Genomic DNA, 23,319 nt, shown 5'->3' with positions numbered 1-23,319 from the left:
ACTGGGACTTGTTGGTTGGTATTTTTCACAGCAATTTTACACATTTTGCTGGTGCTTCCAGGTTAACCCATTGAGCCCCTGGAGCACGTGTCACCACCTGACTGAGTCTGTGGGACCCGCGGGGTCCCAGTCCGCCTTGTGTGCTATGACCACGGTCCTGCAGTCACTGATGTCTGAAGTAGATTTGGCCATCCAAAATAGGTCGAGTAAAAAGCATCCTCTACCTTCACCTGCTTCCTCAGATTCTGAGGTGCATTTGGCCACCGCGGACGCTAATCACCCTACTAAGTCTGCGTCCACACACCCTGAGTGCTCTGATTCACGCATGAAAATGCGCTGGTGGAGGCATTAATTGTATCAGTGCAGGAAACTGCAAAATTGGAGGACGCAGCTACTACTGTGTCGGCTGCGACGGTGCAGTTTGGTACCCGCAGAACTTCCAAGGCGGCAAAGGTGTTCCCCCTTTCCCGCCTACTTTGACAACATTGTCACAAGTCAGTGGGGTTCCCCCAAACACAGTTGGGTCCCTAAGCGCTTTGCTAGAAGGTATCCATTTGAAGAGTCCCTGCTAAACTTTCAGGTTTCCAGGTTGAATAAAGCCACTCGCCATCCTTTAAGGAAACCTTTAGCAAGAGAGCTGAATATTTGGTACAATACCTTTTCACAATGGCCGGTTCCATTCTGCGGCCAGTGTTTGCCATAACCTTGGTTTCACAGACATTAATGGAATGGGTTAAGCTCCTGCGCCAGGATTTGGAAGGTGGACAACCTCCTCCTTTATCTGGTGGACCAGTTGGTCTAGGGGTTGCAGCATATGTGATGCCTCTCTGGATACGGCCCCCTTAGCCTGCAGGGTGTCCGTGACGGCGGTGACTCGGCGCCGCATGATATGGCTGAAATACTGGTCTTCAGACCAGGCTTTCAAGAAGGTATTGACTGATCTCCCTTTTGTAGGAGACCGCTTGTAAGCAGCTTCCATGGAGGAGATCATTAAGGGTCTTACAGGAGGTAAGAGTACTCTGCTTCTGCAGTCTGCCAGGAGTAAAAAGACTCATCGCAATCGTAGTCCTTTCTTCTCGGCCCAAAAGCGGTCCTTTTGTCCTTTGGGATCTCAAGACCAGGGATCAGAATCCACCCATAACCCCGCAGCGGGTTCCAAGAGGCCCTGGTAAGTCAAGAGCACGCCCCTGGGATTGCAGACAAGCTCGCTTCTGCCTGAAGGGGCGCCCTCAACCCTACTTGGGGTGGGGGGACGTCTTTGCTTCTTTCCTGATCTGTGGCCCTCTTGGATTCAAGACAAATTAGTCCCCGAGTTGATTCGGTCCGGGTACAAGATCGAGTTTCGGTCCTTGCATGCGGCAAGGTCTTGCCTTCCAATCTTGTCCCCAGATCATCCACAAGGCCTTCTTAGAGCGGTACAGGATCTGCTCTCATAGGGGGTCATTGTACTGGTTTTGAAATCTGAACGCTTTCAGGGGTTTTATTCAAACCTGTTTACTGTTGCCAGCAAGGAAGACCAGGTTCGTCCTGTTCTGGATCTCAAGGCTTTGAAACGCTTTGTGCGTGTTCAGAAACGTCAAATGGAGTCTATTCGCACGGTGGTGGCATTCCTTCATCAAGGGGATTTCCTTGCCTCTATCGACATCAAGGATGCTTACCTTCTTATCCCAATATATGCCGAGCATCAGCGTTTCCTTCGCTTTGCCGTGGGTGGAAGATCCTTATCAATTCGTAGCATTACCCTTTGGTCAGTCCTCGGGTATTTACAAAAGTGTTGGCCCTGGTGTTGGGTTTACTGAGGCAGAAGGGGATTGCGATGCTGGGGTACCTGGACGATCTTCTGCGAGCAGAGTCTCTGAATGCCCTGAAAGACAATCTGGACATTTCGGTGTGAACTTTGCAACAGTATAGATGGAAACTGAATTTTCTGACCTGGACACGACCTTAGCATGGGTGTTTCTTCCGGAGGTGAAACTCAAGAAGTTGCAGGATGTGACATGGCTCCTGCTGTCCAACCGGCGACCATCTTTCAGGACTTGCATGCAAGTGCTGGGCCTGATGGTCTCCACCTTCAAAGCAGTTCTGTTTGCTCAGTTCCATACCAGGTCTCTACAGAAGAAGATCTCTTGTCAAATGGAACAAGAACAAGGCTCTAGACCATCTGATCATTTGAGCCGGAGTACGAGGCGATCCTTGATTTGGTGGCTCCGCTCTGCGCTGCTTGGACAGGGAAAATCCTTTCTCCCCCTGTAGTGAACGGTGGTCACAACGGATGCCAGCCTTTCCGAATGGGGAGGTGTCTTGGGCATGGATCTGGCTCAGGAGTTTGGTCTCGGGAGTAGTCCAGTCTGTTCAATATCCTGGGAATTCTGGCGTTAAGGCTTTGCCTAATCCATTTTACAGATCGTCTGCAGGGGCGCCTGGTGAGGATTCAATCGGATAATGCCACGGCCGTGGCACATGTCAATCATCAAGGGGGCACCAAAAGTGCCTTAGCAGCCCGGGAAGTAGCCAGTATTCTAAGATGGGCAGATCGCTTTGTTCCAGCCATCTCTCCTGTGCATATTCCAGGGGTGGAAAATTGGCAAGCGGATTGCCTCAGTCAGCCGAAGTTGGATCAGGGAGAATGGGTTCTCCACCAGAAGGTGTTTCATCACTGTTCCTCAGTTGGGGGACTCCCGATGTGGACCTGTTGGCCTCTTGACTCAACAGGAAGGTGCAGAGGTTCGTAGCAAGGTCTCGGGTTCCTCTGGCCGACGCCACGGACGCTCTTGTAGCTCCTTGGAGCCAATATCGTCTAATGCAGTGGTCCTCAACCCTGGTCCTCAGGGCCCACTAACAGGCCAGGTTTGCAAGATAACTGAAATGCATCACAGATGATACAATTTGCTGCTCAGTGATTGTAGTATTCTAGTCTGCATCTCCCCAAGGTAATACTTAAAATCTGGCCTGTTAGTGGTCCCCGAGGACCGTAGTTGAGGACCACTGGTCTAATGTACTCATTTCCTCCGCTAACTCTTTTGCAGAGACTTCTGGGAAGGATCTAGGCAACAGGTATTTTGTTCATCCTAGTGGCCTCGTAGGTCCTGGTACGCAGACCTAGTACGGCTGGTGCCTGATGTCCCTTGGAGATTCCCTCTCAGAGAAGATCTGTTAATTCGAGGACTGATTTTCCATCCTGCTTTATAGTCGGCGGCTTTGACGGCCTGGCTATTGAAAGCCAGGTGTTAAAGGATAGAGGGGTGTCTGAATCGGTAATTCTTATGCTGTTTTAGAAAATCTACTTTTAGGAAGATTTATCATAGTTTGGAGGGAGCGGTTTCCTCCCCATTCCTTCTCGGTGTCTTGAAGTTTCTCCAAAAAGGTGTAGATCAGCGTTTGGCCTTGGGTACCATCAAAGACCAGATATCGGCCGTGGCGATTTTCTTTCAGCGCTCTTTGGCCACTAATTCCTTGGCCTAAACCTTTGTTCAGGGGGTCTGCCACCTGGCTCCCATTGCCTCTTTGGTGCCTCAGTTTGGTGCTGCAAGAGCGAGTTTCGACCATACCTGCTGGCAAGGCTCTTTCCTTCCAACCTGCACTTATCTCCAGATAGCCTACAGGATCTCTATGGTGCAGTGCAAGACTTATCTCAAGGAGTGATTGTCCCGGTTCCGATGTCTGAAGGCTTTCAAGTTTTCTATTCAAACCTGTTTACGCTTACCAGGCAGGAGGGTAAGATGCATCCCAATTCTGGACCTCAAGGCGCTGAACTGCAGACGTTTCGATTGGAGTCCATTCACACGGTGTTAGCATCCCTACATCTGGGGGACTTTCTCACATCCATCGACATCAAGGACGCTTACCTTCCCATCCCTATTTGTATCGCCCATCAGCGCTTCCTCCGCTTTGCCGTGGGCGAAGAGCATTATCCATTTGTGGCGTTACCCTTTGGTCTCACCTCCGCTCCTCGGGTCTTCACAAAAGTGTTGGCCTCAGTTCTAGCAATACTGCGTCAGCGTGGGATCGCGATACTGGGGTACCTGGACGATGTGCATTGCAAGCTTTGACTGCCTTGTTGGCCAACTTGGAGATCACTCTGCAAATGCTGAGGGAGTTCGGTTGGATTCTGAATCTTCTTCAGAAGTCTGCTCTGGTTCCGTCCACAAGCCTGGAATATTTGGGACTGACTCTGGACTCTGCCTCTGCCGGAGTTTCTCCCTCTGGCAAAACTTCAGAAGTTGCAGGAGGCGATTCGGCTCCTGCTGTCCAGCAGATGGTCATCTCTTCGGACTTGAAGGCGGTTCTTTTTGCACAGTTCCAAACAAGATCTCTGCAAAAGGAGATTCTGGAGAAGTAGAACAAGGATCCTCAGTCTCTGGACAATCTGATCATGTTGAGCTGAAGAACAAGGGGTCCCTGGTTTGGTGCCTTCACTCTCTGGCACTTCCTTAGGCAAAATCTTTTCTTCCCCCTGTACTGGACGGTGGTCACCACGGATGCCAGCCTATCCGGGTAGGGAGGCGTCCTTGGCACAGATTGTGCATAAGGAGTCTGGACCCTGGAGGAGTCTAGGCTACCGATGAATGTACTAGAGCTCCGAGCGATCAGGCTTTGCCTGGATCATTGGACAGTTTGTTTCCAGGGATGTCCTGTACGGATTCAATCCGAAAATGTCATGGCCATGGCCTAGGTCAATCCCCAAGTGGGCACAAGAAGTGTTCTGACGGCCCAGGAAATAACCGGCATTCTAAGGTGGGCAGAACGGTTCATTCCAGCTCTCTCTGCTGTACACATTCTAGGGGTGGAGAATTAGCAGGCAGAGTATCTCAGTCGACAGGCGTTGGACCAGGGAGAATGGTCACTTCATCCGGAGGTGTTCAGTCAGTTGTCTCCAGTGGGGGACTCCTGAGGTGGACCTGTTGGCCTCTCGCCTCAACAGGAAAATCGAGGTTTGTGGCACGGTCTAGCCGACGCCACAGACACCCTAGTGGCTCCCTGGGGTCATTATCTGATATAAGCCTTTCCCCCCTCTCAAGCTTCTGCCGCAACTCCTGTGTAGGATCGAGGCAGGACTGACTTTGCCAGTCTTGGTATGCTGATGTTTCTTGGAGACTCCCTCTCAGGGAAGATCTGCTGTCTCAAGGACCGATCTTCCTTCCTGCTTTATAGTCACTGCCTTTGACGGCTTGAAAAAGCCAGGTCCTGAAGGATAGAGGGTTGTCTGTTTTGGTGGTTCCCAGGCTTTTAAATGCTAGAAAATCTACTTCCAGGAAGATTTACCATCATACTTGAAAGACGTACATTGCATTGTGTGAATCTCCTTGGGGTTCACCCTTGCTCCTTTTCGGTGACTCGGGTCATGGCTTTCCTCCAGCGAAGGGTCAAGCAAGGTTTGGCCTTGAGTACCATCAAGGGCCAGGTCTCGGCCTTGGCGATTTTTTTATTTTTTCTTTCAACGTCCGTTGGCCTCACACTCCTTGGTGCTTGCTTTTCTCCAGGGAGTGAGACACTTGGCTCTTGGTGCGGTCTCCATTGCTGCCGTGGGACCTCAATTTGGTGTTGTCAGTTTTTCAGAAACCTCCCTTTGAAAATATTCGGGTGATTCCCCTGCTTACATTGTCCCAGAAGGTGGCCTTTTTGGTGGCTATTACTTCAGCGCGCAGGGTGTCTGAGCTGGCGGTGCTGTCTTGCTGTTCTCCTTGTTCACAGGGATAAGATGGTTCTTCGCCCATGTCCATCGTTCCTTCCAAAAGTCTCCGATTTTCATTTAAAAATGAAGAGATTGTGTTGCCTTCCCTGTGTCCTAAGCCTTAACATCCTAAGAAAGTTGCTTTGCATTCCCTGGATGTGGTTTGGGCAATCAGGGTGTACCTGGCAGCTACAAAGTCATTTAGGAAGTCACTCTTTTTGTCCTCACTGATTGACCTCGCAAGGGGCTGGCTGCTTCTGCTGCGACCATTTCCGGATGGATCAGGCAGGCTTATTCTATTAGGGTCAGGTTCCTCCTTTCTCTGTCAGGGCGCATTCTACTCGAGCACTTGATGCCTCCTGGGCCTTCCGTGATCAGGCGTCAGTGGTGCAGGTTTGCAAAGCGGCCACTATCTGTCGTCGTCTGTGCACACATTCACAAAGTTTTTATAAAGTGGATTTGTTGGCATCTGTGGATGATTCTTTTGGCGACAAAGTTTTGTAGGCTGCTGTTTGAGGATTTGCCCTCTTTGAGGGGGTTTTTTCAGGTGAGCTCCAGTTGTCCTCAATGTTACCTGGTTGGTTATGCTTCGCCTTTGGGAAGTTTGTTTTTTCTGCTGTTCCCATCCCTCATGTTTGACACTGCTTTGAGACGTCCCTACAGTCATGAAGGTGAAGAGCTGTGTCTGTCAGTGAAGGAAAGAGAAAATGGGATATTTTTGACTTGACGTAAAATCCACTTCTCTGATGTTCATTGACGGACACAGCACCCGCCCCTCTTTGGAGTTGGGATTTTTCCTTTTGACACTGCTTGTTACAAAGCTGAATACCTATAGCAGGAAGTGGGACTGCCCCATAGGTGTGCTTGAGCTTTTGTCTGCCTAGTGTCCTACTCCTGTAGCGGGCAGCCTAACCCTATGTTCATGAAGAGCTATGTTCGTCAATCAACATCAGAGAAATGAATTTTACGGTAAGTCAAAAAATCCCATTTATTTAAGCATGAGCAATGTATTTGAATGCACTGGGGATGCTGGCTATATGGGCATGTGTTAAAAACATTATATTGATTGCATTAACAGAGGATTCAGGTAAAAAGAGCACTGCTCTCATCTGCCAATAACTTGCATACAACATAAACTTTTGCAGCTATGATGCAAAGTTTTCAAGCGTTCTAGAATGACAATCCAATGAATTTATTTGGTCTACAAACTAGCCAACAAAAGTAAAGCGCTTCTACTAAACCACATTCCTCTTCTTGGCTGATGGCGACCCTTACTGCTGCACTGAAGGGTGATCGTGCGGTGACATTTAGTGGTGTTCAGTGCAGTAGGGATGTGAGCTCAGCCTGGTGCCATGATGCTTGAGAGGAGAGTCATTAAAACACCTGTCAGATTTTCATTGCTGTCTATGTCCCAGTTAGGGAGATTTACCCTTTCTCAATTTGTCCTGTTTACATATTCCTAAGAATGAAAGAAAATCCTAAATTTTGGCTTCTCCTAGACCAGGAACAGACAAGGAATTCTCTAATAAAGACAACCAGTGATTCCCTCACTTTGTAGGGATTTCCTGCCCCATAGACAAAACAGAAAATGAGAGGAAGTGAAGGGAAATCTCCCCATCAAGACACAGATGGAGGGGGAAAAAAAAAAAAACAACCAGGTTATAATTCTCCCTTCTTCCATCAAAATGAAGAAGTTTTGCGTTTGTAGTTCTGCCAAACCGCACAGGGCTCAAGGGAAGTGGGTTGATTGATGGTGGCCATCTTTAATCCCATAAGAGGAACACAATTTTGCAGAGGAGCAAAATTTTCACCGCTCTGATCTGAATGGAAATATGGCCCCCTGCTCTCCTTTTCTGCAGTCTTCTGGGACACATTACAGGTCCCAGAGGACTTGCAGGACCATTCACAAAATGCAGAACAGCTCACGCATGCGCAGTGGGCAGCCGGCTGTAAAGCCACACGTTTCCCCTAAGATGCTGGCGCCTGCACACACAGCCAATTAAGAATTGGCTCTGGTGAGGACATTGCTGTATCCCTGGACCAGTAAAGGCGCTTTTCCACTGCATGGAACCGAACGGTTCGGCTCGCTTTTGTGCTTTTCCACTGCTGGTACCGCATGGTACGGTGTAGGAACGGTTTGGTACGGTACAGCGGCGCTTTTCCACTGCATGGAACCGAACGGTACGGCCCTCAAAAACAGTACCACCTTGATTGTGGTTCCAAGAGGGTACCATATCCCACAATGCTTTTCATGCAGTCACTACTAGCCACTGATTGGTCAGAGAATCGTTGTTATCCCACCCACTTAACTTTAGTACTACTTTAGTGGAAAAGCAAACCATACCGTACCGAAACGGTTCCAACACCATACCATGCGGTACCAGCAGTGGAAAAGCAAACCGGCCAAGCAGGGCCGAGTAGAGCCGAGCCGGTACTTGCAGTGGAAAAGTGCCATAAGTGTCCTTGTATTAAAAGTCAGCAACTGCAGAATTTGGAGACTCGAGGTTAAGGTGGCAGCTGGGCATCTAGCAATTACAGGAAAAAAGGTCAGGAACAGCAGCATCGACATGTTTACATTTATCCTTTAAGTGAGACCCAGCTCCCCCCATCCTCAAGTCTTAGGCCCCTTGCAGATGGGGCAGATCCGCCTGCTTAGCGAGGGATCTATCTGCTGAGGTGAAGATGGGGAATGGACCCCATACGTCTTGTTTTTAGAGGAACGGAACGGATGCCGGCAGGTGTCGGTGAATATTTGGATGGTCCGGGTCCACCTGAAAAACTGACGCAAAACCTTGCTCTGTAGCAATGTACCTGGCAATGAACCTATTCCACACTTTTGGGTGTGTAGAGTAGTGTGTCTCCTGCTGCCCATAGTGGTTTCTCCCACTGACCCCCCCCCCCCTACTTCGCTACTGTGTCTTGCAGCAAAGAATTCAGAGATTTTTCTAGAGGCTGAGAACCTAGATATTTTTTTAAAGCAGTTTAATATTTTTTTTTTTTTTTTTACTGAAAATGAATGACTTCAATTGGCCTTGTACTGCATGAATTAATCTTTAAGCAAAAGTGTCCTAAGTTGACATGTAAAACCCTTTTTTTACTTTTCAATAGTTTTTATTGAATATTTTCCATATAACAATTAACAGACAAACAAAAAAAAAAAAAAATAGCAATGATGAGTATACCATGGTACAGGGTATTAGTAAAACCCTTTTTAAACCTTTTAAAATTTCCAAATCGACTGGTCACTTTTATGAGGGGGGTGGCAGGGTTTGGCGAGTTGGTAAAAAGAGCAGTTTACATATTGTGAATACTCCCCCCCACTACAGTTGATGAAATATATTTGTTTTCTTTCAGATAATCCAAAATGAGGCGAAAAGGACGTTGGCACCGGGTTTCTGCACCCAGGACATCTACTTCTCCCTGTAGTATTAAGCATTCTCCTACTCGAGAGACATTGACTTATGCCCAGGCACAGAGAATGGTTGAAATTGAAATAGAAGGCCGTTTGCACAGAATAAGTATTTTTGATCCTCTTGACGTTATATCTGAAGATGATCCCACTGCTCAAGAAATGAGCGAATGCAATAGCAATAAAGAAAATAGTGAGCAGCCGCCCCAGGTTTGTTTACGGTCTAAAAGACAGAAAACCAGTAAGGGGAAAAAGAAAAGTGAAGTTCTTCCAACCACCCACGGACATGCTTCCACCAGCACTCTTCCAGAGCCCAAAGTACGTTTCATAGAATGTAGTCCTCCTTCTGCTCCCAGTAGGCCTGCTACATATTACAAATTTCATGAAAAGTCTTCAGAGGAGTTGGATAAAGAGGTGGAGTATGATATGGATGAAGAAGATTATGCTTGGCTGGAAATAGTAAATGAGAAAAGAAAAAGCGAAGGACTTTCTGTAGTGTCTCAAGACATCTTTGAATTCCTTATGGACAGGTTTGAGAAGGAATCTTATTGTGAAAACCAAAAGCAGGGGGATCAGCAGTCATTAATTGATGAGGATGCCGTATGTTGCATATGCATGGATGGAGAATGTCAGAACAGTAATGTTATTTTGTTTTGTGACATGTGTAATTTAGCAGTACATCAAGAGTGTTATGGTGTGCCATACATACCAGAAGGACAGTGGCTCTGCAGGCATTGCCTCCAGTCACGTAGCACAGCTATTGACTGCGTGTTGTGCCCAAATAAGGGAGGTGCCTTTAAAAAGACTGATGATGATCGCTGGGGACATGTAGTTTGTGCTTTGTGGATCCCTGAAGTTGGATTTGCAAATACTATTTTTATTGAGCCAATCGATGGTGTACGTAACATACCCCCAGCGAGATGGAAATTAACTTGCTACCTCTGCAAGCAAAAAGGTGTTGGTGCCTGCATTCAGTGCCATAAGGCTAACTGTTATACAGCTTTTCATGTAACTTGTGCTCAAAAGGCTGGATTGTACATGAAAATGGAGCCCGTGAAAGAAGTGACGGACAGTGGCACAACATTTTCTGTAAAAAAGACAGCATATTGTGATGCCCATACTCCCTCAGGGTGTGTCAGAAGGCCTCTAAACATATATGAGCTGCCAGAGTCTAAAAATGGCATTTGTAGAAAAGGGACTGATAAATCAGCTAGGTCTACCTCTAAGGTTAGGAAAAAAGCAAAGAAAACAAAAAAAGCATTGACTGAAACATGTACAGTAATACCGACAGTCAATGTGCCTGATATTCCACCTCAAAGGTAAGATGGTAAATCTTAGCATGATAGTAAAATGTTTTTATTATTTAAGATGTGATGCTTATTTAATTTTCTTAAGGTATGAAATATAACCGAAAGAAATGATTGCTAAATGGTTGGAGAAGGCTGTGAATGAAATAAGTAGACGTTGTGCCCCTGCTGTTTAGTTCAAACTCAGCGATGTGTAATTTTGTCTTTTTTGTCTATTTCTCTTCGTGCCACATGATTCCATGTTGAAGTCACCATGGCAGCAAAAGATTGAGAATGTGTAGGGAAAATGTTGATCACTTTGCTACCAGCAGTGTATCATTGGTGTGTAGCTGCTCAAATATTCACAATTTCCTTTATCTGCAGGCAGCCTCTCCTTTAAAATTGTATTTGCACTAAATCTGCCATAGTCATTTGTATCCAAACCAGAGAAATATTGGCTGTGCAGCTTCCTCTGTGCTGATTAGTCACTTGTCAAAGTGTTGTTTTTTTTTTTTCCCCCCGGGCCTTGCCTTGGCACACGTGTGCCAGACTCTACATTTACTCCTGTCTATAGTTACATCTTTGCACAGCGTTCAGTCTGTTATCTTGCTGGACCTGGGATTGGTGAGCAAAACTCCAGACCGAGATTTTCTTTTTTTTTTTTTTTCCATTTTACAATTCTCTCCTTGCTGCCATCTAAATAATGCCTTAAAAAGGAGCATTGTATCTGGATTGGTGTAACCTTGGTAAGGCTTCAGAGCTGTAACTGGACCCAACACTGTGGTGATGGCCTCTGTTTGTTCCTGCACTGGATCCTGCATGGGTACTCAATTTGGCACTAAGTGCAATGTGTGTAGTTGGCCAAAGGGTGCTATAAAGAGCCAGGACCATAGTCCATCCTTTTGGAACCTAATGAAGACTGCTTGGTGGGGGGTGTGTGTATGCCGACCAACATTGTAGACAGGGTCACCTTTTTATGCTCCTTGATACTGTTCAAGACCAGGGAAATATTTGTGTTGTATTCACTAGGGTGTAAACCTTTCAAATTTGGTGCTAAAACTAAACCACTCAGCGTAGCCTTGGGTGGATGGCTAGGTGTGACATCAACCAAAGGTCACACATTTTACTGCCACTTTTGCCTAGATCCCTTACAGAATATTCAGAGGTCTCTTCTTGCACCTTCAACAAGAGTATTCACTAATTCCTTGGTCCTCAACCCTGGTCCTCAGGGCCCACTAACAGGCCAGGTTTGCAAGATAACTGAAATACATCCCAGGTGATATCATTTGCTGCTCAGAGATTGCAGTATTCTAGTCTGCATCTCCCCAAGGTAATACCTAAAATCTGGCCTGTTAGTGGGCCCTGAGGACCGGAGTTGAGGACCACCGCACTAATGGATAGTCTTTTCTTGGGTTGCTGCGTTCTTCTCCTGGACACATGCTACATTCTGTACCCTACTCGGGAGTACCCCCCAGGGTAAATAACCCTCACATGTAGCTATGGCATAGCCTGGGTGAAAGGGAATCATTGCAAAGCAGGCGAGCATTCTCTCCTAATGACCTGCACAACACTCAACTCAGAGGGACAATGCGGCCCTTGCACCAGAGCAGATGTCTCTATCACAGATCTCTGCATCTGCAACTCCTGCCGCTTTACTTATTTCAGGCAAGCACCACCAGCCTAGTTGGTAGAAGTAGAATCTTCTGCATCAGTCACAATTCATCAGACAAATTACTTCCTTAATGCCCCATACACACGTGCAGATTATCTGCAGACTTTTGTCTGCAGACTTACCAATACCATATAATATGAGGTCACACCTAAACACTTTCAATTTGTATGCAATCCGGCAGGCCCTTGCACTACATAGACAAGGTAAGTCTGCAGACAAAAGTCTGCAGATAATCTGCACGTGTGTATGAGGCATTAACCAATTTTGGACTGGAAGGTTTTCCCCCTTAATGATCAGACCATTTTTTTTTTTTTTGGCGATTCAGCGCTGCGTTACTTTAACTGACAATTGCATGGTCGTGCAACGCTGTACCTCAAATATAAATTGTCTTTTTTTTCCCCCACAAATAGAGCTTTCTTTTAGTGTTGTTTGATCAACTCTGCATTTTTTTTTTTTTTTTTTGTGCTATAAACAAAAGAGCGACAATTCTGAAACAAAAAAACAATATTCACTTTCTGCTATATAACCTTCCCAATAACAAAAAAAATTTAATAAAAAAAATTTAATGTAATTTTTACATAATTTTTAGGCCAATATGTATTCTGCTACATATTTTTGGTTAAAAAAAATCAAAATATTGATTGGTTTGTGCAATAGTTTTGCGTCTACAAACTTGGGGAAACATGTCCATTATTATTTATTTTTTTTTTTTTTTTTCTAGTAATGGCTGGTGATCAGCAATTTTTAGCAGGACTGCGACATTGCTGCAGACGGATCGACACCTGAAATTTTTGACACTTTTGGGGGGACCAGTGACATTTCAGTAATCTGTGCTAAAAAAAAAAAAAAGCACAGTTACTATACTAACACTGGCTGTGAAGGGGTTAACACCAGGGGCGATCAGAGGTTTAAATGTGTCCCTAGGGGGTGCTTTTAACTGTGTGGGGTATGTACTTATGTTCCTAAATAGGAGTAACACAGGAGCCCTGTGTTCATTGCTGACAGAACAGAGGTCTTCTGTGTTTACAACGGAAGACTGCCGCTCTGTCTTCACGGGGAGCGATCGTGGGTGCCCAGCAGCGATCGCGGCCACCGAACCCACAGATCAGCTTCTCCTGTGGCGATAGGGTGCGCACCCACACTTCTGGTCCTGCGAAGCAACATCCAGTACGTAAATTTCGAGGGACAAAGCCGACCTGCCGCAGTATATGTACTCTAAAAAAAAAAAAAAGAGGGCGCACCTGCCTAGCGCATTACCTTAGCAAAAATTGGTTTATTAAAAATGTATGCAAATCATACTCCCAAAATAGGACAACAATTCAAGCAAATAGAAGAGTAAATCCACCCAAATTTTCACTTGGCATAGCCTGCTGGTCAGCGACAGTCGTGGAATGGATTTCTCCAAAAGAAGCTGGCGCGTTTTTGAAGTATGTCCCCTCTTCCTCAGAAGAAGCCAGCTCTTAAGAAGAGGGGACAAGTGGAAATCTGGGTGGATTTACACTTATATTTGCGTGAATTGTCGCCCTATTTTGTGAGTATGATATTCATATATTTTTAATAAACCAATTTTTGCAAAGGTAATGCGCTAGGCAGGTGCACCTCTGTATTCTTTCTTTTTAGAGCTCTATTCGGGTTTCCCCTGAATTGTCGAGAGCGGCAGCACAGCAGACGTGGCGTTTGCAGTAAGTGGATACACGCTTCCATCAACCACATTACCATCTCTTAAGCGTATGTACTGCTGGTGGTCGGCAAGTGGTTAATACAGCCTTTTTTCCCAAGCGCTCATAAACGCCACGCTCTACACTCCTACCTCTTTACAGAGTTCGATCTCGATTTGCCTGCCCTAAATGGGGCAGACAGAAGGGAATGATAAGGACATTGAGGCAGTATTGGAGGAAGCTGTGGAAGGTTTTGCTTCTCCAGAATGCCTCTGTATTGAAGAGGGAGCTTCACGCAACATGCTTGTAGGTGGAAAGGCTTATTGTTGCTGTCCATGAGCCTTGGCATTGTGCAGTTTAAATCTTCTCCATCTCACTTTGCACCTTTTGAGGACAAAGAGACCTGAAAAATCTATAAAGACATTCTCTGCTGACGAACAGATAGAATGTGCAGTCTATAACAATTAGACCCCCCTCCCCCAAAGTCAAACTATCCAATGGATAAAGTTTGCAAAGAAGTGGTCTATCGGTGTGGTAGTCTTAAATATTTCACTTTACCTATTGAAGGTGTTCCTCCTTTCAAAGATTCTGCAGTTAACAGTTGAGATGCTCTAAGGCCCCATGCATACATGGCATCAGAAAAAATGAGCTGCAGAGCTACTTCTAACGCCAGGTAAAAGCAGCTGTAAAAACTTGCTTTTAGTAGCTCTTTTCTTTGGCGGTATTGCACGTTTGGCCACGTTGGCTTTTAGCAGGGTTTTTCTGCCTCCATTCAAAATCAATGGCTGCCTAGGAGCCGTCTTTGATACGGCTTTCACCCCTTTGATTTGAATGGAAGTCGCATCACAAGTGGGATCAGGATGATCCCACTTGTGGTGCGACTTGCACTCTGAGGATCTTGAGGGGGAACTTCATGCCAAAATGGGGAAAAAAACGGCGTGGCCCCCACCCCCAAATCCATACCAGACCCTTATCCGAGCATGCAGCCTGGCAGGTCAGAAAAGGGGAGGAGACGAGCGCCACCCCCTGCACCCCCCACCCCAAAGCACCTTGTCCACATGTTGATGAGGACAAGGGCCTCTTCCTGACAACCCTGGGTGGTGGTTGTCGGGGTCTGCGGGCAGGGGGCTTATCGGAATCTGGTCGCCCCCTGTAACAAGGGGGCCCCCCAGATCCCGGGCCCCCTCCCTATGTGAATGGGTATGGGGTACATTGTACCCCTACCCATTCACCTCATAAAAGGCAGTGTATGTAAAGACACAGGAGATGTTTTTGAGAAGTCCTTTATTAAAAATCTTCCTCTGGTCGTCTTCTTCCACCGACGATGTCTCCAGTGATTATGCCAGCTCCGGTCTATGCAGCTTGTTATATAGCCATTAGGGGCGTGGCCTCCCAGTGACGTCCCCCACTGACCCCGCTCCCTTATGTCATCATAGCACCAAATCACCCTGCCACATCCTGATCCGACTTGTGATGCGACTTCCATTCAAATCAATAGACTCCTATAGGGAACCATTGATTTTTACATATAAAAAAAAAACTTATATCATGGCTCAACGCTGTATAAGCAACGTGTAATCAGCCTTTAGCAGTGTCCAGACATTTTTACAGCTCTGATGCTGGTCATCAGAACACATAGGCTTCTTGCAACTAAAAAACGCCTATGCCACTTCGAGCTCCTAAAAGCCGGTGTGTGTGCATAAGGTCATAAAATAACACGAAGGGGCGTTTTTAACCACTAACCGCAAAGTAACGTTTATTTGCGTCGACTGACTTTGCGGGGTTCTACCGGGATGATGCCTCTAGCTAAAGGCATCATCCCGGTATCGTTATTTAGAGCCGGCGGTCGCTTTCCGGCGGTGACAACTGATGCGGCTCGGGAGCCGCTCGATCGCTACCCTCTACCTCTAAACTGGTAACGGTTAAAATTTTTTAAAGCGTTGCCTATTGAGATTTCTATTGACCGTAGTTTGTCGCCATTCCACGGGTGTGCGGAATTTTAAACCGTAACATGTTGGGTATCTATTTATTCGGCGTGACATCATCTGTTTTTTATTTTTTTTTAAATGCAGTGAAATTTTTCGTATTTTTCCCAAAAAAATAGCATTTTAACCACTTGCCGACCGCCCACAGTATATTTACTGCGGCAGTCAGCCCCTCCTGGGAAAATCGACGTAGTAGTACGTCGCTCGCCCAGGAGCCTGCAGGGGGCAAGTGCGCGCCACCGGAGGCGCGCTCCTGCCCCCGCTCATTCATGGCCATCCCCGCACGTGTGACCGGCGGCTCCGATGTCTGCCAGCCACTCGCGATCTCCCGCTGGAGAGGGAGAAAGGCAGGCGGCTAATGTAAACAAAGCCGCCTGTCATTCTACCTGGTGTAACTGCAGAGATCATCCGATCCTGCTATGTAGGATCGTATGTCTCTGTGGTTACATCACAAGCCACGCCCCTTTACAGTTAGAATCCCACCCCTAGGGACACACTTAACCCCTTGATTACTAATAAAGTTAACCCCTTCCCTGCCAGTGTCATTTTTACAGTAACGGTGCATATGTATGGCACTGATTACTGTAGTAATATCATGGTACCCCCAAAAGTGTCAAATGTTAGTCAGAGGTACGATCTGTCCGCCGCAATGTCGCAGTCCCGCAAAAAAAATCACAGATCACCGCCATTACTAGTTAAAAAAAAAACAATAAAAATTACCTAAATCTTTCCCTTAGTTAGTAAACGCAATAACTTTTGCGCAAACCAATCAAAATACACTTTTTGCGTTTATTTTGCCAAAAATATGTAGCAGAAAACAAATTGGCCTAAAATGATAAAACATTTAGATTTTTAAATTTTTTTATGGGGGGGGGGGGGGGGATTTCATATAAAACAAAAATGTGAAAAATATTGTTATTTTTTCAAAATTGATGCTCTTTTTTTTGTTTATAGCGCAAAAAATAAAAATCGCACAGGTGATCAAATGCCACCAAAAGAAAGCTCTGTTTGTGTGAAAAAAGGACATCAATTTCATTTGGGCACAGCGTCACACGACCACACAATTGTCCGTTACAGTCACGCAGTGCCGAATCGCAAAATAGGCCCTGGTCTTTGAGCAGGAAAATCCTCCGGGCTTAAGTGGTTAAAGACCGCTGCGCAAATACAGCGTGACAAAAAAATATTGCAATGACCGCCATTTTATTCTCCAGAGTCTTTGCTAAAAAAATATATATAATGTTTGGGGGTTTGAAGTAGTTTTCTAGGAAAAAATACTGATTTTAACTTGTAAACAAAGTGTCAGAAATAGGCCTGGGGCTTAAGTGGTTATGCTGCAAAAAAAAAAATGTCTGACGCTCCTTAGAGCTCCACGATTCTGGCCAAAATGAGAATCACGATTTTTTAGCTTGGAATAAAGATCACGATTCTCTCACGGTTCTCTGTGTAACAAAAAAAAATTGGGATAACTTTACTGTTACGTTTTTTTTTTTTTTTTATTCATTTAAGTTTATTAATTGCGTTTGAAAGACTGCTGCGCAAATACAGTGTGACATAAAATATTACAACAATCGCCATTTTATTCTGTAGGGTCTCTGCTAAAAAAATATATAAAATGTTTGGGGGTTCTAAGTACTTTTCTAGCAAAAAAAAATGATTTTAACTTGCAACCAACAAGTGTCAGAGAAAGGTCTAGTCTTTAAGAGTTTAAACTTCCTTTCTCCCTGGCAGAGGGAAGGAAAAGATACAATGTAATCATTTTGTTTATATTTACTGGGAGACTTAATGCTGATAGGCGTTTGCAGGAGGAAAGATACAATGTAATCATTTTGTTTATATTTACTGGTAGACTTAGGCTCCATGTACACGGGACGTTAGAAAAAACGTCCTGCAAAGCTATTTCTGACGCCGGGAAAAAGCAGCTGTTAAACGTGCTTTCAGTAGCTTTTTCCATTTGCGTTATTGCACGTTTGGCCACGTTGCTTTTAGCAGCGTTTTTCTGCCTCCATTCAAAATCAATGGTTCCCTATGGGAGCCTATTGATTTGAATGGAAGGCGCACCGCAAGTCAGATCAGGATGATCCGACTTGCGGCGCGACCTGCACTGTGAGAATCTTGAGGGGGAACTCCACCCAAAAATGGGAAAAAAATTGCGTGGGGTTCCCCCCCAGGTTCCAAACCAGGCCCTTCGGGTCCGGCATGGAATTTGAGGGTAGCCCCACGCCGAAAAAACGGCGTGGGGTCCCCCCCAAAATCCATACCAGACCCTTATCCGAGCATGCAGCCCGGCAGGCCAGGAAAGGGGAGGGGACGAGCGAGCGGCCCCACCCCCCCTGGACCACACCAGGCCACATGCCCTCAACATGGGGGGTGTGTTGGTGCTTTGGGGCAGGGGGAGCTCTGCACCCCCCACCTCAAAGCACCTTGCCCCCATGTTGATGAGGACAAGGGCCTCATCCCCACAACCCTGGCCGGTGGTTGTGGGGGTCTGCGGGCAGGGGGCTCATCGGAATCTGGAAGCCCCCTTTAACAAGGGGCCCCCCAGATCCCGGACCCCCTCCCTATGTGAATGGGTATGGGGTACACTGTACCCCTACTCATTCACCACATAAACGGCAGTGTATGGAAATAACGACAGGAGACGTTTTGGAAAGTTTTATTAAAAATCTTCATCCGGCTCTTCTTGTCTTCTCCTCTCCGGGATCTTCTCCTCTCCGGGGTCTTCTGCTCTTTTGCTGTCCCCTCTCCAGGGTCTTCTGCTGTCCCCTCTTCTGCTGTCCTCTCTTCTTTTCTTCTCTACTCCGGGGTCTTCTGCTCTCTTGCTGTCCCTCTTCTGCTGTCCTCTCTTCTTTTCTTCTCCTCTCCGGGGTCTTCTCCTCTCCGGGGTCTTCTGCTCTTTTGCTGTTGGCTGTTGGCTGTCGGCTCTTCTTCCTCCGGTCCTCCTCCGACGACATCTCCTTGATTATGACGATCTCCGGTCTCTGCAGCTTGTTATATAGCCATTAGGGCGTGGCCACGATGACGTCATCGGGAGGCCCCGCCCCTCACGTCACAGATGATGTCATCTGTGACGTGAGGGGCGGGGCCTCCCGATGACGTCATCGTGGCCACGCCCTAATGGCTATATAACAAGCTGCAGAGACCGGAGATCGTCATAATCAAGGAGACGTCGTCGGAGGAGGACCGGAGGAAGAAGAGCCAACAGCCAACAGCAAAAGAGCAGAAGACCCCGGAGAGGAGAAGAAAAGAAGAGGGACAGCAAAAGAGCAGAAGACCCCGGAGTAGAGAAGAAAAGAAGAGAGGACAGCAGAAGAGGGGACAGCAGAAGACCCTGGAGAGGGGACAGCAAAAGAGCAGAAGACCCCGGAGAGGAGAAGAAAAGAAGAGGGACAGCAAAAGAGCAGAAGACCCCGGAGTAGAGAAGAAAAGAAGAGAGGACAGCAGAAGAGGGGACAGCAGAAGACCCTGGAGAGGGGACAGCAAAAGAGCAGAAGACCCCGGAGAGGAGAAGACCCCGGAGAGGAGAAGACAAGAAGAGCCGGATGAAGATTTTTAATAAAACTTTCCAAAACGTCTCCTGTCGTTATTTCCATACACTGCCGTTTATGTGGTGAATGAGTAGGGGTACAGTGTACCCCATACCCATTCACATAGGGAGGGGGTCCGGGATCTGGGGGGCCCCTTGTTAAAGGGGGCTTCCAGATTCCGATGAGCCCCCTGCCCGCAGACCCCCACAACCACCGGCCAGGGTTGTGGGGATGAGGCCCTTGTCCTCATCAACATGGGGGCAAGGTGCTTTGAGGTGGGGGGTGCAGAGCTCCCCCTGCCCCAAAGCACCAACACACCCCCCATGTTGAGGGCATGTGGCCTGGTGTGGTCCAGGGGGGGTGGGGCCGCTCGCTCGTCCCCTCCCCTTTCCTGGCCTGCCGGGCTGCATGCTCGGATAAGGGTCTGGTATGGATTTTGGGGGGGACCCCACGCCGTTTTTTCGGCGTGGGGCTACCCTCAAATTCCATGCCGGACCCGAAGGGCCTGGTTTGGAACCTGGGGGGGAACCCCACGCAATTTTTTTCCCATTTTTGGGTGGAGTTCCCCCTCAAGATTCTCACAGTGCAGGTTGCGCCGCAAGTCGGATCATCCTGATCTGACTTGCGGTGCGCCTTCCATTCAAATCAATAGGCTCCCATAGGGAACCATTGATTTTGAATGGAGGCAGAAAAACGTATAACGTGGCTGAACGTAGGTTCATCACGTTTAGTCACGTTTAGTCACGTTCGGCCGCGTTTCTGCGTTTGAAACGTCGGGAAACACACGTTTGAACGCAATATAATTGCGTTCTAAAAAAAGTCCCTGAACGCAACTGCCTGCAAATGACTGTAAACGACCATGTGTACATGGACAGATAAGATAACATGGAGCTGCGTTCAGGGACTTCTGAAAAAAACGCCCAACTGCTCCTAAACGGCCATTTCCAGCGTCCCGTGTACATGGAGCCTAAATGCTGATAGGCGTTTGCAGGAGGAAAGATACAATGTAATCATTTTGTTTATAGTTACTGGGAGTTTTCCACAGCTGTTTTCTCTGCTCCCTCAGCTATGCAAAGAATCGAGAATATCTCAGGTTTAGATCGTCAGGGGGGGTGAATCGAGATCGCGATTTTCATACGATTAATCGTGCAGCTCTAACGCTCCTACAAGCAGCTGCAAAAACGCCCTGTGTGCATGGCCCTTAAAGGCTCTGTTTACTCTTGCAGGTCCAGCTCTTGCTGCAGTTTCAGTAGGTCAAACTGCAGCAACTTGACTAGAGCAATGAACAACTAACTCTGTTTCCCAGGATTGTGCCTCAATGGAGCAATTACAGCAACTACCTTCCACTCTGCTCTTGTGTGGATTCAGTAGAACTTATGAGACTGATTTCCAGAAAGGCTCTATTCTCCATTCACATGTCCAGAATCTTGTGGCTAAAATTTTGAACAACTAAACTGGCTGTAACACATATGCCTTTTCAAGGAAGATGTCTATTTGGAGAGGCACTTGACCAAGTTATCAATAGGCGTGGGCTCAGGCGTGTTTGGTCGGTAATCTCAACCAACCTCAGCAATCGTTCCATTGAGCCGTCACTGCACACTGCCAATCATAGGCAGCACGTGTATGTGTAGCTGTGGTCTGGGAAATGCCTCGCTGCATATGATTGGCGGCGTGTGGTAATGGCTTTGTGGCGGGATTACTCAGGTGGGTTGGGACTACAATCCGTACATGCCTAAGCCCATTCCTAGTCATCAAAGATGTCACAGCATGGAAGGTTTTACTCCCACAGCAGAAGATACTAAAACCCTTCTCCAGGAGTCTATTCCGCCTCAAAACTCAGAGCACCTAAATGCTGTGCTCGGGCTTTAGCTTCAAAACTGAAGTTCAGCCATTCCTTTCTGTGCAAGACTTGGGCCACAAAGGGATGTTCCCTTTGGGATATTTAATAAAGTTGAGTAAAAAAAAAATTTAAAGCGCCCCAGGTCCCACATGCATATGTAAACGGTGATCACGCTACCTGTGAGGTATCGCTTGAAACATCAGAGCAAGAGCAGTAATTCTAGCCCCAGACCTTCTGTGTAACTCTTAACCTGTAAAGGCTTTTAAAGCGTCGGCTATGGAAATTTTTATGTACTGTAGTTTGGTGCCCTTCCATGGGTGTACGCAATTTCAAAGCGTGACATGTTTGGTATCTATTTACTCAGTGATACATTTTTTTTATATTTTACCAAAAGTTTGGGTATTGTATTGTTTGTGTGCACTTCAATTAATTTAGGTGTATTTTCCCAGAATTTGCATTTGATAAACTGTTGCACGAATATCTTGCGACATAAAAAAAAAAAATGCAACAACCATTTTATTCTTCAGGGTCTCTGCTAAAAAAAAAAAAAAAAATAAATAAAATAAACTGTGTGTGTTCTAAGTAATTTTCCAGCAGAAAAAAATTCAATTTTTTACATGTATGAGCGAAATGTCAGAATTGGCCAGACTAGAAGAGCTTAAGGTACTGTTAAGCAATCTGGCAATGTGTATTACACACACTGACTAGTAACATTTGTTTATAATTCAAAACTCATAAAAATATCTTTTTTTTTTTTTTTTTTTTTTTTTGGGATTTTGGGTGGTTTTTGGGATTTTGGGTAAGTGTAAGTTAACCTATTTGCGCTGACGTAACGCAAATATGCGGCCTCGGTTTCAAGGGGTTTTCCTGGGGTGGGGCATACAGTTAGAGGCATCACCTCCACACTGTTGTTTAGAGCAGACGGCTTTCTTGTAATAGTTGATGCGGCTAAGGAGCTGCTTGATTGTTATTACAAGGAGCAGGAGGGGACGTCCCCCCCCCCACCCACCACATTCTGTGGTTCGCCCAGGTTGACCCGAATGACCAGCTGGCATGACCACCGACTGGCGGAGACTTAAACAAAGCCGGATTCGGCTTTTGATCAGGTCTCTGATGTTAAAACCCGGAAGCGATGTTATGACATCACTTCCGGTTACTGGAGCCTCAAGGACACCAGATTTTATAAAAAGACAACATTCAAAACAGCCAAACTTGGCGTTTTAAATGCTTTTAAGTGCAGAGGAGGGATTTGGGGTCTTTTAGGCCCCAGATCCCTCCATAAAGAGTACCTGTCGCTGCCGATTACTGTCACAATAGATTTTTACATTCCTTGTGACAGCAGTAAGAGCCGGTTCACACTGGGGCGACCTGTGAAGTCGCGGTGCACAGCGCGCACCACGACCTCGGAGCGACATGCACGGACTTCATATCATTGAAGTCAATGCAGGTCGCTCCAGGTCTCCCCAAAGTAGTACAGGACCCTTTTTCTAAGTCGGAGCGACTTGTGTCGCTCCTATTAGAACGGGTCCTGTGCTAATTATTGGAAACTCATTCAGCGCTACAATCAGCAAAATGGAGTAAAAGCTGCTGAACACCGATAAAGGTCAAATCTACCAAAACCCAGAATAAGCATAAAATACAAAAGGGGTGCAGCGCTATAATATAAAATATGAAATATAAAATGTAAACTCAGACTGTATAATTGTGAAAAAAGTCCTGACTAAACAATTAAATCACAAATACTGTGTAAACATAAAGATGAAAATAAAAGTAAAGAAGAGTCCTTTAAATGCCGCAAATCCAAGCCATAAGATTATGGGAAACCCGTGCTGTGAAGGATGAAACTATTGCACCCCTTTAATTGTGACTCCATCACCAGAGTGTGTGCTAGCCTCTCACCTCAATTCCCAGACCTCTAGGGTCATTGCGCAGTGTGTTATCAAACACCTGATGGGCTCCCAATCTGCTCAGCTTTGCCTCCAACCTCCAACTGGTTTAGTCAGTCAGGTGTGGCTCTTTTCTCGGCTCCACCCACTTCTCTAGGCGGGGTATGCACAACTTTAAAGCATGACATGTTTGGTATATATGTACTCAAGCCAGCCACATTTTTCTTTTTCATTATACAAAAAAATGCAGCTAACTTTACGTTTTTTTTTTTTATTCATGCAAGTTGTATTTCTTCCAAAATAATTGCATTTGAACGACCGCTGCACAAATACTGTGTGACATAAAATATTGCAATGGTCGCCATTTTATTCTCTAGGGCAGGGTTTT

The 23,319-nt window shown here is 46.4% G+C and overlaps 1 protein-coding gene across 6 annotated transcripts in view; it reads left to right on the top strand.

Annotated features, from left to right (window-relative positions):
- The window catches only part of BRD1 (bromodomain containing 1), a 145,352-nt gene that overhangs the window by 16,287 nt on the left and 105,746 nt on the right, over positions 1–23,319 (top strand). For all 6 annotated transcript variants that reach the window (XR_014225158.1, XM_082254448.1, XM_082254447.1 and 3 more), the window contains exon 2: positions 9,026–10,399. Coding sequence is in view for 5 of the 6 variants with exons in the window: in XM_082254448.1 (XP_082110574.1) it covers positions 9,036–10,399 (1,364 nt within the window). In the remaining variant the exon portion in view is untranslated. The remainder of the gene's footprint in view (positions 1–9,025; positions 10,400–23,319) is intronic.

The sequence above is a fragment of the Pelophylax lessonae genome (assembly GCF_965119305.1).
Source record: "Pelophylax lessonae genome assembly, chromosome: 4".
Taxonomy (NCBI): Eukaryota; Metazoa; Chordata; class Amphibia; order Anura; family Ranidae; genus Pelophylax; species Pelophylax lessonae.
Note: the sequence above shows the minus strand (reverse complement) of the source record. Positions and strands in the feature narration are given on the sequence as shown.